We start from the raw sequence: 13,350 nt of genomic DNA on the forward strand, positions 1-13,350 counted from the left end.
CTAAACAAGTTTATATATTGAACATGCAGCATGAGGACGACCAAAAGTCATACTTCAAATTTACATGTTTAGGTAATGAGATGAGATGAAAATTTTGTAAATAATAATGAAATAGTTCATAAATTGTAGTAAAATAGTTTGAGTTAAGATATTTTGAAAAATGAGAGATAAAAAGTTAAATAAATATATTATAATGTTTTGATATTATTTTTGTTCTGAAATTTGAACCAATTGTATTATTTTTTGTGTTTGTTTGGAAGTTTAAGAAAATTATAATTATTAGATAATAATTAAATAAAAATATTGAAAAATTTAAAATAAAAAATATTTTGTATTTCAGTAATATTTGGAAAATAAATAATAGGAAGTTTTGAGATACAATATATCTCATTTCCCAAACATGACCTTAAGTAGTTCGTAAAAGAAATAGACTTATTTTGTACAAACCAAAATGGTGAAAAGCACAGTACTGATATAAAAAGTGATAATCAAAAGGCAGAGATCAAATGGTCAAATTAAGATTATAGTTCAAGTTTATTTGTTGGCAACATCGGAGTTGTTAACTACAGTACTTCATGAGGAGTTATATCAAATCAATACATTGTCAAACTTTTTTTATTTGGCATTCTCTCTTACATATAAGAGAGATTTAAAAATAAAGAAGACATAATAAAACAAGCAAACCATAATTAAACATTAATGGGAATGAAGGGTCCTCTGCTCGCACTAACTTCATCAAAAGAAAGAAACATCACCATTCTTCAGTAGTCTCAGAATGATCTTCATCTTCTGAAGGATGATCTTCATCTTCTTCAGAATTCTCAACCTTCCCATTGACAGAAAACAACATATTTATAAAGATAAAAGTTTCAAATATCAAATTATCATAAACGAAGCTTTTCATAAAAAGAAAGAAAAAAAAAATCAAAGAAATATCAAAGCCATCCCGCCATTCACTTGGCTTTCCCCACCTTTTTTTTTTTTAAAATAAATAAAAGAAAAACTTTGTTTTCTCTATGTTTAATGGTACCTATAACGAATGAGAAATTATTGTGATTTATGAATGTTAAACCACCAATTTTACTTGTTTCAAAAATTTAACCTAATGGAAAAATATATATACTAAATTATCTATTTCAATAAGCATTAAGTGTGCTAAAAACACCAAAGATTAAAAAAAAAAAAAATCATGATTTTGTAAGTTGGGAATATACTTACCCTTTCTCTGAATAACAATCGAGTATCATATTGATTTGACTCCTCCCAAAGACAACGTGTGGTGGTATTCAGGTCATCCTCCCAATACAAATTCCGTTTCGAAAACCAACTGTAATCATCAGATACTCCTTTCAGCTTTGGTGTACTTAAGACTCCGTGACTGAAAGTCTTCATCTCAGGACAACATCTCACAATTACTTCATCCAAAGATGGGAACCCAAAGGAATAATGTCCAGAGCAAAAGTGTGTGAGGTTTGGTAAGCCACGAAGTTCTAAGCATCTTAACTTGTTGAAAGTAATTGCCACATTTGCTTCACCATCCTCCATTGCTACAATTTCTGTAATCCTTTTGCAATCAATCACAGTCATTCTTTCGAGTTGCACCAAAGTTTTGGCAGTTGAGGATGTTAATAAATTGATCAATCCGTGACAATCTGATATTTCCAATCTTGTCAAATTGCGAAGAGATACAGATGATGGCACTATGTTTCTCAATTTGCCGCATCGTAACACATGAAGGTATTCCAGATTATGAAAAAGTGGGCATGGCTGGGTATTGTCTTCTTTCCACAAATGTGTAAGCATACATAGACGACAGAGCCTTAGTATTCTTAATCGTATTTCTCGATCAACAAGTTCATAAGGGAATATTTCCTCCCAGACACTATCGTATACGTTAAGATTCAACAGATTTGGCAGTCCTGTTAGAAGAGAAGATGGATCGGGAAAATCTGAAAATCTGCTGGGACATTTAGTTCTTTCACGGAAGCAAAATGACAAATACTCCAAGTTGGGGAACGTACCCTGTAAAGGAATCAAAACGTACATTAAACAAATTAAAGAGATCATAAAGATGAGTTGGTATTGTTCTTCAATTCCTTCATGATCATGTATAGGTTAACTAATTGCTAGAGTTTATATTGTAAGGGCTACGAAAAATTCTAATTGCTAGGTTAACAAGATTGTGTGAACTTATTGCAAGGGAAAAATTCTATGTATATGAAAATTAAACATTTAGTACTTTGGAGAGAGAGAGAGAGAGAGAGAGAGAGAGAGAGAGAGAGAGTAGAGTAGTTGATAGGATAGGATTGTTAACCTCCTCAACGACGAACATGGGTTGTTGAATGCAAGTCGGGAGTTGGTTCTCTTGACTACTACTGCTGCTTGCAAATTTTGAAGCCCAAATCATTTTGTTCACTTGTTCACCACATTCCACCAGGGATAATTTTTTCAATGAAGGCCATGATTCCAAATTAGTATGCACTCCTTCAAAAATCCACTTGAGTTTTGGCAATTCAAATAGTGACAATTGAGTTAGTATGGGGAACTCAATATATCCGGCTATTCCGTCTTCTGTACCTGAACTGGGAGCTATTAAAACTTGTAGTTCTTTACCATTTTGCCCCTCCATATTTCCAAATACAGTTTCTAATGAACTGCAGTAGCTTATATTTAGAATAGTCAGACTTTCTATCAATGTTGTCGTTGTATGCAACTTAGATTGAAAGACGTGCAACAACTTGTCACAATTATGAATGTCCAATTCTTGAATATTGGGAAAAGAAGTCGCGGTGACTTGATCCTGCCATATAATTTCCAACTTACGCATCCACCGAATGTGCAACTTCTTCAAGCTCGGAAACGAGAGCTATAAAATAAATTAGAACAGCAACAGTGGTTAACACATACCCCATCCAACATAACAGAAACTATAAGAAATATATTTCAGCTCGAGTGGAATTAAATATGTCTGCATGCAGTTTGATCATACTAATAATACATCATCTAATTTAATGAAAGAAATATCACATTGTAAAAAACAAATATAATAAGATAAAAACAATTTCCAGTCTTAAATATGAGGTTTCTTATGTTTTGTTTGTTGGTAATACTTCAACACCTTTATTTAATGTTTCCAGCAACGAGCCTCTAATTCGTGGGTTTAAAACTTTTAAAATTGAGACGTAAACAGAAACTTTTTCTTATAAAAATATGAATTTAAGTTATTTCAAATTTTAATTAATGCATTAAAAAATCATATAAGTAATTTATTCTGTAGAGATTATAATTTTGTTAATAAATCAGTTCTAATACTTAAAATTCTTTCTGTTTTCGTTATTTAATGATTAATACTGTAATTAAATCTATATTTTTGAAAGACTAATTAATTAATTTTATCAACTTTATAAGGAGAGAGATCAAAATGATTTCACAATACAACCTCAGTAGAGGGATGCAATTATAATTTGGGGGCATAGAGTGTATATATATATTTCGACTATGTATATAGAGTGTATACGTACGGTCGACGCAGAGTGTGTGGTTGCTCCACTTTCTTCTGTCCCTGATGCTGGGGATATTAAAACTTGTGCTTCTTTACCATTTTGCCCCTCCAGCTTTCCAAATATAATTTCTAACGAATCCATTTCGAAAATGCGAAGTGTCTCCAAGCTGGGGAATGAGTGCTGTAAAATTCATGGGATAAAGAGTAATTAGTTAAGACATGATATCCCATATTAACCGAACGTCATAACAGAATCAGCTATAACCAATTAAGGAATAACGTATGGCTTAACATTAATTGAAGTTCGCAAGTCATGGAATTCAAGTTATATCTGAATGCATGCAGTTTTCATCTTAGTAACAACACAAGAATTTAATCCCCCCACTTAAAAGTAGTAAAGAATTTAATCTTTTAGAATGTTGAATGTATATGTAACTGCATGTATTATTCTATTATTGATTATGGTGGAAAGAGTGGCATTTTGGCACTGTAATAACCGATGACTACTTTGACGGCAAAAGATTCAAATCTTTTTTCTTTTTTTTTTTAAAATTAAAACCTATATACGAGTGTTTTTTTCATTTAATTTATACAGAATAATCAATTAAATTTAAGTATTCTTTAATAATGATTAATATTGTAATTAAATTTATAGTTCCTAAAGATTAATTAATTAAATTTATGAACTTAAGGAGGGATCAAAATGATTTTATAATATTGGGATGTTTAAGTGAAAATCTTAAGAGAGCCAATAAATTTAATTTCTTTAATTACCTCATCCACTGAGAAAAGGGGTTGTTTAATGAACATCTCAGACTGCCTCTGATCTTCACCTGTTTTTCCAAAACTCACAATTTCTGAAGCAAAAATCTCAACTTTCTTGCATCTTTCAATTTTCATCTCTTTCAACTTCGGCCATTTTGAAACATGCACTCCTTTGTAAAACCACTTGAGTCTTCGTAAAGTTCTAAAACTCAACTTAGTTACTTGAGGGAACACCAAAGTCCTAATTGCTACTGCTTCTCCTCCTCCTTTTTCAACTGCAACAATTTCCTCCACCCCACAATCCTCAATCTCAAGTACTTGCAATTGCTCGAGACATGTGAAAACTGTTTTGGGTTCTTGACCACAGCTCCATACGTGCTTTATTTTGGGTAGACCCTCCATACGCAGTGTTTGCAAGCTAGGAACGGAAACCTGTCGGATTATGTTCTTTGTATCAATTAAAGACTCCAAATATATATTTCTATGCTTCAAATTTGAAAATATGAAAATTAAATTAGAGAGAGTATAAAATAGCACAAATTTGGGAATAATGGTCTCGTCAAAAATCAATATAATCCATCTATAAAATTCTCATCAGAGCTCCCAAGGATACAAAGTCATTATATCATGCCATTATAAATACTCAATTTGACATGCTATAACAGTTAACAAAAATATGCCAAATTCCAGATTTACGTACGCAATGAGCATTTTTATTTGAAAATTGTTTTAGAAAAGTCACATCTTATTTTTTCCAAATCTAACATTTATGACTCAAGAATATGGTGTCCTTAGCCACAACCTCACTAGAAGAATGCAATTATAGTTTTGGGGCAGGGGATGCCAACTGGTTCGCAAGCCACTAGCATTGGGAATGTTTATGATTTATAGTACAGTATATCTGCTAATAACACTTAATAGTAAAGCACTATGTTTTTCAAACAAATATGCACTAAAAACCATGTAGGTAATTTATTGTAATTTATTCGGTAAAGATTATAATTTTGTTAATCAATTAGTTGTAATATTTATCGCTTTCTATTTTTGTTGGGGTTCTTTTGAGGGGTGAAATGAAATAAAAATTTTATTAATATTAGTATGATAGTTTGTGAATTACTGTGAGATCGTTTGAGTTATGTATTTTTTAAATTTTGAAAATAAGAGAGAGAGAGAGTTAAATAAAAAATATTATAAAATTAAGATATTGTTAAAATAAACTTTTATAATATTATTATTATTTGAGGATTTGAAAAAATTGAATGTTTTTATTTTTAGATTGAAAATTTGGTAAAGTTATAATGATTAGTTTGAAAAAGTTGTAATGATTAATTTAAAAATTTTGTATTTAAATTATGTTTAGAAATGAGATGGGATGTGAATTTTGAGATAAAATATATTTCCAAACAAGTTCTTAGGCGTAATCGCAAAATTCTTTTGCTTATAATACATATATACGAGTTTATGTTTTGTCATTTAATTTATACAGAATAATCAAATTTGAGTATTCTTTAATAATGATTAATATTGTAATTAAATTTATAATTTGTAAAGATTAATTAATTAAATGTATTAACTTAAGGAGGGATCAAAATGATTTTATAATATTGGGATGTAAATGATTTTAATTAAAATGATCAAAATGATTTTAATTAATTTATAGGTCTCTTTACCTTAATTATAAAGAGTAGTTAGTTAGTAATTCCTATTTTCGTTCTAATCAACCTGTAAAACTCTCATCTTAACTCCCAAGGATGCTTATCTAGATAAAAATAAAAATAAAAATAAAAAAAGAAGAAGAAGCAAATACTCATTATACTTATGATTGATAACGCGGTATGCTTGACACGTGATTTATATGGACTTGTGCAATGTGTGGAATACTTTTCTGATAATTACATACTCGTGTAATGTACCTTATCATGATGTAGAAGCGGCAACTGAAGATCATGGTTGCCCTCCGAATTGGTTTCTCTACAATCAGTCATGAATGAATCTTTTGTGATTAGGAAGCCCACCAGCTTTGGAAGATTCTTTAGTACTAAGGTTTGAAGTCGATCGAACAACATCATATCTCCCTGATCTTCTATTCCGTCTTCTTCTTCTTTCACAAATATTGCCCCCACGACGTTGTTGCATCCTGTTATCTTCAATTCTTCAAGTAATGAAAAGCCTTTGGCTATTGATAAAGAGAAGATAAATCTTAATTTCTCACAATTTTCCACATTTAAAACTTTCAAGTTTTCGAAGGCCGATGTCCTCAACTCAGGGATATGCTTATTATTATCGTAGTATTTAGCTCCAATGCTTATCTTGTATCTCTCAAGCTTTTCAGAAACCAAATCTTTCGGTAGATTGTTGACATCCAGAATATCTATCTCTAAGGAGGTCAAGTGTGTCAATTTCTTTAGCTCTGCAAGGCTAGCATTTTTTCCTTCATTGCTGGGTCCTTCAACCTCCCATTGGACATTGATTTTTTGCATATACAACTCTTCTAAGTTGACCAAGCTTGACAAGACATTAGGAGGAATCACTTTAAGTTGGAAACAATAGGTCAAATCCAATAACCGTAAACGAGTCAACAACCCTATTTCTCTTGGCAGATTTGAAATGTTAGAATGAGCAAGACTAAGAATTACTAAAGTCTTGAGTTCTCCAATCCCATGAATATCTCCCAACATACATCTATCTAGACACAATGTTTGTAGGTTTGTAAGTGGAAAAAGTGATGAAAGTCGCATACTTCTCAAACTCAGAACTTCGAGCTTCTCCATCCCTTGGAAGAAAATGTCTTCGACCTTGTCCATCCCTTGGAAGGAAGTGTTTTCACACTGGACATAAAAGAATCTTAATTTAGGGCATTCCATTTTATTGGGATGGTTATGGATATGATCTCCACCATGAATAGAGAGCGCCTCACATCGATTTAGTGCATCCACATTTTGCCATGCTTTTTGCCCACCATCATCTCTCATGACAAACATATTATGATTCTTTGATGCAATTATTGTAGCAACATCACGAACAAGATCATGCATACAAAATCCATTGGAACTTTCTAGCAGTAGACAAGAGTCTTTTAGTTTACGAAGTAGTGTATCTAGTGTGGCTCTGGCTTCTTCTAATGTATAGATGCCGTGAGATAAACCATAACCATAAGAGTATTTCAACAAGTCGCGATAGTCCAGGAAGTAAGGCAATTGAGCACAAAGCAAAAAGAGGGATTTTAGCTCCTGAGATTCAAGACTATCATAACTCCACTCTATGGGAGAATATATGGTTTTCAACATCTCTGTGAGGTGTTCGGGAGCCGGTCTTTTTAATCGGCGCAAGGCATCCTTCCATTCACTTAAATTCTTATTTTTTAATGCCTTTGAAACTGTTACAAGTGCAATAGGAAGACCTGCACACTTTTCAACTATCTTAGTTGCTATGCCACTCACCTTAGGATCTCTGAGAATTTCACCCGCCCTCATCTCAAATAACTTCAAAGCATCCTTATTCTGTAAAGTTTTAAGTTCAATTTCTTTTTGGATGCCCATTCCACAACTTAATACATCACGATTTCTGGATGTCATTACTACTTTAATTCCTTCGGAAGTAATTCCTATTTCCTGTAAACCAAGTTCTTTCCATATATTATCCAGGATAACAAGTATCTTCTTGTCCTTTGATAGCCTCTGTTGCAGTAGACTTGCTTTCTGTTCATTAGTTTCATGATCAAAATTTAGACCTAGCGTGGATGCAATCGCTCTTTGAATTTGCCTTGCTTTCTGTTCATCAGTTTCTTGATCAAAATTTAGACCTAGCGTGGATGCAATCGCTCCTTGAATTTGCCTTATAACTGGGTTGTTTGTCACTTCTACCACAACCACCTTATTGAATATGCCTTCTTCCCTGGCTTGTCTAGCTATTTCTTTCATCAGAGTACTCTTTCCAACTCCAGGCATCCCCCACACACCGATCGTGTAGATATCAGCACTTCTCAATGCCTCCATAATATCTTTCACCACTGCCATTCTCGAATTCATGACCATGTAATCCATGTTTCTTGGAGTCACCATTTCTTGCAAAGCGGGACGACCGGAAACTCCATTGAAGTTTCCATTTTTAAGAAGTTCGTCAATAACACGCACCATCTGCTTTGCTTCCCTACTTAATTGATGTCGATGTTCCGAGTTTAGGCATGCCGCATTAGAGCTCCCCGTACCTGCTTCTTCTTCGATTTCACTAAGTTTTCTGGTGGCCAATTCTGTAAGACCATCTACATCTTTCAACCACTTGCTGACATCAGGATAAATTTTCTCACCATTTATAAGAGCAGCATCAACTGAATCTTGCACCCTTTCACGAGCATGTTGCAGCTTCTCTTTCTGATTCTTCAGATTCTCCATGTTTCTGTTGTAGTCCATTTCTTCTAAAGGAAGAGCAGGCTTCGAAACTTCTTTAAAGTTTCCGTTGTTATGAAGTTCGGCAATAGCTTCCACAATCTTCTTTGCTTCTCGACTTAATTGATGTCGATGTTTCAAGTTTAGGCATGACGCATTAAAGCTCCCTGTACCTGCTTCTTCTTCGATTTCACGAAGTTTTGTGGTGGCCCATTCTGTAATACGATCTACATCTGTCAACCAGTTGGTAACATCAGTATAAATTTTCTCACCATTTCTTTTTGCAGCATCAACTGAATCTTGCACCCTTTCACGAGCATATTGCAGCTTCTCTTTCTGTTTCTTCAAATTCTCTATGTTGCTGTTGTAGTGACATGAATAGCATAGCCACTGTCCAACAGGTGCAACAGTGTACTCTGCTATTTTCGCTGCAATTGAAATAACGATATTCTCCGCCATTTTTGTTCCAGTGGATTTTTTTGTTTTTTTGGTTTGTTGGATTTTTGTGCAGGTAGAAAAGCAACCAAATAACTATTGTACCAACGAGAGATAAGAAAAGCAAAGATGGAGAAAAGAGAGAATAGGAAAATGAAGATAGATAGAACTTTGGTAGTCAGAGTACTTCAGAGGCGAAATGAGTCCAACAAACAGCCTAAGGAGGGGCGAGGCTATTCATTCCACAAGACGATGAGTGAATATTAGTAGCAAGCAAAACACACCTTCAGAAAAATAGAGAAATGATGTGGTCACCCAAAGTCGGTGACAGATCCTCCAGGCAATACGTTGTGTGCTGAGCATTCAAATTTTTGTACACATTAGGAGCTGGTAAGATTATAAAAGCCGTCACGACAATAACTTTTGAAAGCCAAATTAGAAATATGATTGACTAATAACGGTGGAAAAAGCAAACCTTTACAACCAATAAATAAAGAATAATGAGACGCAGTGAGAGAGAGAAAAAAAAAAAAAAAAAAAAAGGAAAAATCTTCCCAACACCCCCAACACCCCACCCTTTTTTTATTTTTTAATATTTTTTTAATATTTTTTTTTTGAATTTTTTTTAAATTAATTTAATTATTTTATTTATTATTTATATATTAAATATTTGATAAAAAAATAAAATAATAAAAATTAAAAAAAATGTGGGGTGTTGGGGTGTTGTGTAGCATAACCCAAAAAAAAAGGTTCAAAAAGAAGCATGAAAGCCTGGAATGATAACGACCCACCAAATTAAGGTCTATTTAGACAACTAAACTATTTTAGTTTATCTTATTTAATCGTTATAGTTTTCTTAAATTTTTAAACAAAATTCAATACACAATTTTTCTTTTTTAAATTTTAAAATAAAAATAATATTTTGATAATATTTTATTCAAATTTTATTTCAACTCACTATTCAAACTAGACCAAAATGAGTTTTGATTTGATTTTTCTTTGTCACAAGTCGTTGGTGTCCATCGGTGGCATCGTTGTGGCCTTTGTGAGTGTCATGTTATTTTATAAAAAAAAATTCTACTCATCATCCTCGCATCACATATCATACATAATTTTTTTTATTTTCTTATTTTTTTCTCTTACAAAATGTGTTATGCATGCATGATAAATAGAAGAATTCAATTAGTTTATGAAAAATAAAATCAAAATGTTTTTAAAAAAATTTAAAACAATAAAAATAAGTGTGGTGTGTGAGGATGATATTTTTTCTTATACAAAATTTTTCTACTCATCATCCTCATCACTACACTACACTTTTTTTTTTTAATTTTTTCTAATATCTAAAAAAAAGGTTATAATTTTTTCTAATATCTACACACCACGAGTAGTAATATCTAATTTTTTCTATAATTTCTCATATATAAAGATATAAAGTGTATATATATATTTATATTCACTAAATTGTTATTCGTTTGTCTCTATATTTTTTTTGACCTTTTACTTTTATGAAGCTAATATATCGTATTTTTGGGCTGTTTTTTTTAGCGGACTATATTTTAAGACTCCATCACTTTGACCTCAAATGTCCAATCATAAATTGACTGAGCTCTACTGTTGACTCGAGAGAAAAATCAATGCACTTAATAATTTGTTCCGTGGGTTGTATTGATTTGAAGCCTGTTCTGATCTTTTACTTTTATCCAAGTGCACGTTCGAAATTGCAATACAAAATATAGCTTTTATTTTAAGATTTATAATTTAAATAATAATGAAGTCTGAAGAGATATCGTGTGCAGAGATTGAAAATTCACTACATACATCATTTCTCTTATATAAATTAAAAGGACTTTGTTAGACGCAGTCGACAAATGCAAGCGAGATGCAAACTGTTGTACGGAATGAATAAAAAAAAGTTATAAAAATATTTTTTTTTCATGTAGGTCTCATATTAATTCACTTTTATGCAAGCGACTGCACGCCGCTTGCATTTGCCGACTGCACAAATCATTTCTGAAATTAAAAAGAGATTGAAAAATCATAAAATCATAACTATTAATTATTTTTTATAAAGATAATTGATCTTAAATAATTTTTCTTATATTTTCACTTTATATTTCATATTAAGAAACTCAATATTGTATAACAAAAAATTTTAAAATCTAAATTAATAAGTTTATTATTTATCATAAACTTAGTTTTAATTTTAATTTTGAAGAAGCCATATCCTTGAAAATATAGATTATACATAGAAATTATATAAAAATTTGAGACTATAAAAAATTAGAGAGACATTTTTAGATATATTGAAATTTTAAAAAAATTTAAAAAATATATGGAGATTATAAATTTTAGAGAGACATTTTCTATATTTATAAAATTATGTATAAAATTTCGGAGATATTTTATGATTTCAAGAAGTTATAGGGGGGCCTTAGTACAACGTGGTTCCGCCACTGCCTACCTGCAAGATTCCATATTCTCCATGTGCAAATTTTATTGCTACTTTGTGGGTCTCATGACACTTAATTTTATCATTTGGTCCGTCATTTTTCTGCCATACTTTATTAATTAGCTGTAGATGCTGAGAAGTCAAAATAATTGATATTATTTAAAAAAACAATCCCCACAAGACATTAAGATGAGATGATGAGAATGGATTATTATATAAATTAGTTAACAAGGGTCATGACCAGCATGATTAGGCAGGTCCACAACCTAAAATTCCCCCACACTCTCCAACAACATTTGCCTCCCCTGTTCAAACTTAGTAGTTTTGACCGAAGATCCACCTAATAATCTAGTCTTTTCTAAAGCCACCAGCGTACACAACGCCATCCATCATCATTCCAATTCTCAAAGTAGAACATCTATGAAAACTTATCAGATTATAATCTAACAAGATTCATTCACAACAAACATAAAACATAGCCTGTTCGGATGCAGACCAGGTAAAATCTTCATTAAACGCTCTAAGTAACCAAGCATAAAGACGTGCAGAAGTGAGAAGCATTTACAAAGTAGATGTTACTCATACCGAGTTATCAGCTGATCCACTAACGGAAATGGGTAAAGTCGGGTGCCAATCAACAGTTAATGTTATAGCAGCACTGCGTGGAAGAGTTCTCAACCCACTTCTTTGACCACGAACCTGAGCCAAAAAGTAGAAACTAAAATTCAGATTAGAACAGCAGCACCACACCAGACAACCAAAATTATCAATACAGCTTCCATGTACTATTGTTTTTCCCAATAATCACACCTATTACTGATCCTGCCAACCCAAAAAAAAAAATTAATCGATAATCTAAAACCAGTACAAATCCAACAAGGAAAAGTATAGTTGCAAGCACAATTATGCACTAATCTGTACACCAATATGATGTGATTGGTCAAAAAATATATTTTATTAAAAATAGTGTTAATTTAAATTTTAAGTATGAATAAATCAGTGTTGATATACAGATTAGTACGCGACTGTGTTTGTATGTAACAAAACTCATCCAACAATATTGACAACCGATGAACCAAAAAATACAACCACAAAAAATAAAAATACGAACATAACTCATAAAATCCCAAATACAAAAACTAGCTACCACACAAACCCTACGTAGCACCTCATAAAATCAACCCACTTAATCAGATAAAATCAACAGTGTTGTCCCTCACCTTCAACCAGTGTTGTTCGGTGCTTGTAGAAAAAGATTCCACGATCCAATCCAAAACAGAGAGCGAGCGAGAGAGACTGACTCAGTGAGAGAGAGAGAGAGAGAGAGCTGAAGAGTGAGTGAGTTATAAGAGTTAGCTGATAGTGTCGAGAGACTGAGAGAGCGAGGAGAGAGAGACGATGATGATAAACAAAAGCTGAAAAAGAAGCATTACGACAGATGATGATAAACGATAAAGGACCCACCTAAATGAAAAAACAATCCGTACGTGGGTGGCCATAGTTGTGGGTGTGTTATTTGACATTTTTTTTTTTTTTTAATTTAAACAAACGTTCATAGATAAACTAATGGAATGAGATCTTAAATCTAATGGAATGAGAGTATCTGAAAATATTTTAATTATGAAAGAATTACACACAAGTAAATTTATAAATTGATGTGAATTAATATAATATATCATATTGTTATTTTTATTATAAAGTAAATTTAGCATCAATTTATAGATTTATTTTATATAATCTTTTTATATATATAATAATTCTCTTTTCAATAATTTCTTTAAAAATAAACGACGGATAACTTTCTTGGCTATTAT

At 32.0% G+C, this 13,350-nt stretch overlaps 1 protein-coding gene across 6 annotated transcripts; it reads right to left on the reverse strand.

The window, feature by feature from the left end:
- Positions 1-498: 498 nt before the first annotated feature.
- On the reverse strand, positions 499-12,958 carry LOC122318507. Of its 6 annotated transcripts, none has more exons than XM_043135928.1 (9): positions 12,757-12,958; positions 12,347-12,358; positions 12,122-12,235; positions 6,181-9,442; positions 4,277-4,699; positions 3,522-3,683; positions 2,315-2,866; positions 1,219-2,022; positions 499-826 (listed from the first exon to the last, which is right to left on the reverse strand). In XM_043135928.1, the coding sequence occupies exons 4-9, from the start codon at positions 9,109-9,111 to the stop codon at positions 752-754; spliced, it is 4,947 nt and encodes a 1,648-aa protein (XP_042991862.1). In that variant the 5' UTR covers positions 9,112-9,442; positions 12,122-12,235; positions 12,347-12,358; positions 12,757-12,958; the 3' UTR covers positions 499-751. The 6 variants fall into 6 exon arrangements, with proteins under 6 accessions (XP_042991862.1, XP_042991858.1, XP_042991859.1 ...); XM_043135924.1 differs by having other exon boundaries at positions 6,181-9,474; XM_043135925.1 differs by lacking the exon at positions 12,347-12,358.
- Positions 12,959-13,350: the final 392 nt, after the last annotated feature.

Source organism: Carya illinoinensis, chromosome 8, assembly GCF_018687715.1.
Source record: "Carya illinoinensis cultivar Pawnee chromosome 8, C.illinoinensisPawnee_v1, whole genome shotgun sequence".
Classification (NCBI taxonomy): domain Eukaryota; kingdom Viridiplantae; phylum Streptophyta; class Magnoliopsida; order Fagales; family Juglandaceae; genus Carya; species Carya illinoinensis.